Raw genomic sequence first — 4,770 nt, 5'->3', positions numbered from 1 at the left:
CTTTCCAGCCCTGCAGGAACCAGCCAAAAAGGCTGTTATCTTTAGACAAATGCAGATAGCAGGCCTGGAGGGGAGGTACTCAGATAAAGTGTGAGGGGCTGCCACAATGGAGATTTTTCTGGGAAGTTCAACCAAACTCTGGAAGTGTATTCAACAGGAATTGCCCTGTGTACATGTTAGGAATTGCAAAGGAAGAGCAGGTGCCAAAGGTTGTGGAGTTTCCCTCACTGGAGATACTCAAGAACAGTCTGGATACAGCAGGAATTGCCCTGTGTACATGTTAGGAATTGCCAAAGGAAGAGCAGGTGCCAAAAGTTGTGGGGTTTCCCTCACTGGAGATACTCAAGAACAGTCTGGACGCAGTCCTGTGCCGGCTGCCACAATGGAGATTTTTCTGGGAAGTTCAACCAAACTCTGGAAGTGTGTTCAGAGAATCACCCTGTGTACACATTAAGAATTGCAAAGTGGAGAAATTGCCACATTTAAAGATACGCTTTCTGTTAAGAGCACAAGCCCCCAAGTTTATTTTTGTGCCATGAAAACCACCCTGGGGACGTGGCCCACAGCAACTCTACCCCACTGATGTTGCCATCCAGCTTCCATCTGCCATTTCTGTTGTCCATGTTTTTGTGGGCTTGATCCTACAAATCTTACAATGAATTCAATGGGGCATTTTATCTTTCAGTCCCACAGACACAGAGCCGTCCGTATAACTCTCCAACTGGACAGTACATGGCTGACTGTACTTCACAGGATCTCTGTGCCCATACAGGTGACAAGAAGCTTTGGCTGGAGGCTACAGAACATTTATTTGAAGAACATCTATTTTCTGCACATATACACATATTGTAATGGTTAGAATTGCAGAAGTGAAATTTTTATGTCTGACAACTATATTTTTTAATGGTGAAAGAGAGATGAGGGACGTCAAGAGAAAGGACAAGGGATATAGCAGTGATATGGAGAACTTAGTAAGCCTGGTATCATAAAGAGCTCACCAGTTCTGAGTGAAATTGAAACATAGACAAAAAGGCAGATGAAAATATGTTGGATATTGCTCAAATATCAACCACAAAAGAAGATGCTAAACCACTATTTTTCTAGTTATACTGATGGCACACAGTATTACAAACTTTTGCGATGTTATCATCAGTCTTCTGCTGCTTGGTAAGTTCTTTAATTACCAGCTTCTTTGTTTATCTGGTTATTCATGAATTTCTGTTTTATATTTTTAAGAAAGCACCTCTGATAGAGCAAGATTGTTGCACCCTGCAGAAGCAAACGGACAAAATGCAGCTTTATTTCATGAACCATGTGCCCTATATTCATCAGCTGTAGAACATAACTTTTTTGCCAAGCCTTTTTTTCTCCTCATAATTGCTTAGTTTCAAGTCCTGATTTCATGGGGTTTGGACTGGCAATAGTCAACAAATGCAGCATGTTCCTGTTTGGGTGTCTGCAGGTGATTTTGGTGGTGTTCATTCCGGGGCTTCCAGCAGCCTGGTCTAGCGGAAGGTATCCCTGTCCATGGCAGGGGGGTGGGAGCGAAATGATCTTCGAGGTCCCTTCTAGCCCAAGCCATTCTATGATTATTTAGCTTGCTACAAGAGTGACCCTGATGTCCTGTCAGTGTTGATAGCTCAGCTTGTTGCCAGCTGCAGGGATTTTTCCACGCTGGATATTGCTGCCATCCAGGCAGCCTTTCCAGTCAGCAGACAAGCCCTTTCCATTACAGGGCAAGCTGTGGATATTCAGGTGCAAAACCTCCTCCTCTCTCAGCCTAACAATTCCATGAGGCATTAAATCTCACTGGAGCTGGCTCCTTCATGCTATATAAAGTCCGGTCTTTCCAAACTTAGGGTTCCTGATGGGACGAGGGAGATAATGCCGGTATTTAGGGAGCAGACGGGAAGCAGAGCCGTCTGTCTGGGAAGCCGCCTCGGCCCCTGGAAGCGTAGGTGAGGCAACACCAGCGCTGCGGAGGAGGAAATTACTCAAGGTGTTTTGTGCTGGGAACACAACACCGGCAGCTTAAAATGCTGTGTGGCTTTTATTTTCCCTTCGCAGTACAGGGAAATAAGCACAAGAATAACCTACGAGGAGACAGAGTCTGGAAAAAGCCTCCAGCTTCCCGTGCGGGAAAGCATCCTCCTCCTTCTCCTGCGCTTTGCCCCCCCGCTCCCTGACCCTCTGGAAGTCCTCGGCCAACGCCGCCGGGGCCGGTCCCGGCCGGGGCGGGGCGGGCCGGGGCTCGGCCCAAAACATTGCCCGGCCCGCCCCGCGGCTTTAAAATGGCGGCGGCCGTGAGGGGGAGCTGGCAGATCGCAGCCATGGCGGCGGGTAGAGCGTCTGTTTTGGTTCTGCTGGCGGCGGCCCTGCTCTTCTTCGCCGGCGCCGTGCGGAGCGCCGAGCTCCGCCCGCGGCTGGTGGGCGCCCCGCAGCCCATCGAGAACCCCGAGAACGATGAGGGGCTGGAGCGGGCTCTGCAGTTCGCCATGACGGCGTACAACAGGGCCAGCAACGACATGTACTCCAGCCGGGTGGTGCGGATCCTCAGCGCCGAGAGGCAGGTGAGCCACCGGGGCCGGCACTCTCTGTTAGGGGGCTGGCCGGATCCCTTTGGAGACAGGGCAGAGCGCCAGCCTGGGGGACTCTGCAAGCTGTCGGTTTTCCCCCCCACAGACGTCAAATAAAAGCTCTATTTTTATATCTTTGCTTCTCATAGTCTGAGTGACCTTGAGTGCTGCGCGCTGTGGAAGGAGCCAGTGGCTTCCCTGCGCTGCTCATGGGTTAACACATGTCTCTGTTTATTGCTAAGGAGGCTGCTTTGTGGGACATGTTTACTTGGATTTTGTTTCCTGTTTCTAAGGAGATGCCAAGTGCCTCTTTAGTGGAGGTTGCCACATACAATTCCCTGTGTACTTTCACAGTCTGTTTTCCATCATGTAACAGGATCGCTGCCTGCCTTCCTGCCAGCCCGACTTCTCTCGGCAGAGAGCCCTTCTCCGTGTGCTGTGAGTAAAGCCGCCTCTGCCGACTTGTCTTGTTGCAGATCGTGGCTGGAGTCAAGTACATAATGAAAGTGGAGATTGCCCGGACAACCTGCACAAAGCCAGCAACTGATATCCAGCACTGTGCTTTCCATGAGGAGCCCCAGATGGCCAAGGTAGGCTCCAGGGCACAGCCTGCTGACCCCCACCCTTCCCCACTTCCATCCCTGTCCCACTGGCTGGCTTCGTACAGATGGCTACGGGCAGTGTCCCCTGTCTGCCTCAGCTGTCAGCAGAGACCTTATGCCTTTATGCTTGACAAGGCAAAGCAAGTTTTGCCCCTGCAGAACTTGTCTTGCCAGTTGATGTCAGAGAAGGCAGGGCCTTTTGGCTGTTTTTTAAGCGCGGCTCAGGCCAGAGCAGTGCATGTGTCTTGGTCCTCTTAAGAAAGGTCTGTGAAGGAAGCTCTGTCAGACCTCCTGGCTCTCAGTCCAGGGTCCTCAGTCCCCATAGAATTCTCATCTCTTCTTTCCCACGGTGATGTAAACATGCTTGGCATGCTTTCCTGTGGGACTTGTACTGCTGTGAATAGAGCTTTGGGCAGAGCACTGCCCAGAAGAAGCAAATCTCCCCATCTCCCTGTGCCCACCAAGCAGTTACACAGGCATTTTGTAATGAGTAATGGAGCCTTTTGGGTGGGAGCACCAAACATGTCTGCCTTCATCTGCCCTGAATTTTTCCATAGTGCTTCATTCCTTCTGTTGATGGCAGCAACAGGATGTATGTGCCCTTTGTTCCTGCATGGGTGAGAGGTGTAGCTGCACGTAAGAGAAGCACAAAACTAGTGTGTATCTTTATGGCAACTGCAGTGATTTACACGTGGATTAGCTGTGCCTGTGGGCTTATGTCTGAGTATTATCCATGCTGAAAGCTTTCCTCTGTGAGTGGATAAAGGAGATAACCTGATTGCCAGCGGTGCTGACTGCTCAGCTTTGTTTCTTAGGGTTTATTTAAGATACGTGACTCACTCTGAGCACAAGAATGCTGCTCCAGAATACTTGTCTGGAGAGGGCAAATGCAGAGAACCACAGGAGTGAAGAACCCCCATAAATGACACTGTTTCATGCTCTTATTTTCCTAACTACTTTTTTCTTTCTTTCCTTAGCGCACCATTTGCAACTTCGTAGTGTTGAATGTTCCTTGGAGAAACCAAGTGGAGCTGCTGGAGAGCAAGTGCCAGTAAGCCTACCTAGATTCCAGCAGAGACCAGCAACCAGCTGTTCAGATTTGAAAGAAAAAGGCAATAACACAAATGGAGATGGGCTTTATCAAAGCCTGTAACTTGGCTACTGATGTATGCTTGTGCTATGCAAATTAAACCATGTAACTTCACTTTTAAAGCACAGTATGATCTCAACTTTTTCTTCTTTGGAATGACTATTTTAGAGCAGCTGTTTTGGCCTTCTACAGCTTTCCCAATGAATTCACTCCAGTATGAGAGTTCTTATTAAAACCTCTTGGTATCCATGTTAAGTGACTACTGTAAACATAAAAACTTAATAATTGCCATGATGTGTGGTTTTCTTTGATCTTTTGCTGTCTTGGAGGGAGGGTTTGCTTTTAGTTGTCACCTATGCTGTCCTGCCTTAAGAATGGGATGAGAAGGTATTGGGTCCTGATCACAGAGGAGACAAACCATGCCTGCTTGTTCCTTAGCCTGGCCTCTGATTTTGAGTAAAAGATGGAAGCCTTAGCTGTTTTTACTGAAGGAACTCTGCTT

The 4,770-nt window shown here is 48.8% G+C and overlaps 1 protein-coding gene across 1 annotated transcript; it reads left to right on the top strand.

The window, feature by feature from the left end:
- Window positions 1-2,263: 2,263 nt before the first annotated feature.
- Window positions 2,264-4,559, top strand: LOC120506153 (cystatin-like). Its single transcript, XM_039717369.1, has 3 exons — window positions 2,264-2,570; window positions 3,053-3,166; window positions 4,156-4,559. Exons 1-3 carry the CDS (start codon window positions 2,292-2,294, stop codon window positions 4,231-4,233), a joined length of 471 nt encoding a protein of 156 aa, XP_039573303.1. The 5' UTR covers window positions 2,264-2,291; the 3' UTR covers window positions 4,234-4,559.
- Window positions 4,560-4,770: the final 211 nt, after the last annotated feature.

Source organism: Passer montanus, unplaced genomic scaffold (assembly GCF_014805655.1).
Source record: "Passer montanus isolate IOZ18808 unplaced genomic scaffold, ASM1480565v1 scaffold102, whole genome shotgun sequence".
Classification (NCBI taxonomy): domain Eukaryota; kingdom Metazoa; phylum Chordata; class Aves; order Passeriformes; family Passeridae; genus Passer; species Passer montanus.
Note: the sequence above shows the minus strand (reverse complement) of the source record. Positions and strands in the feature narration are given on the sequence as shown.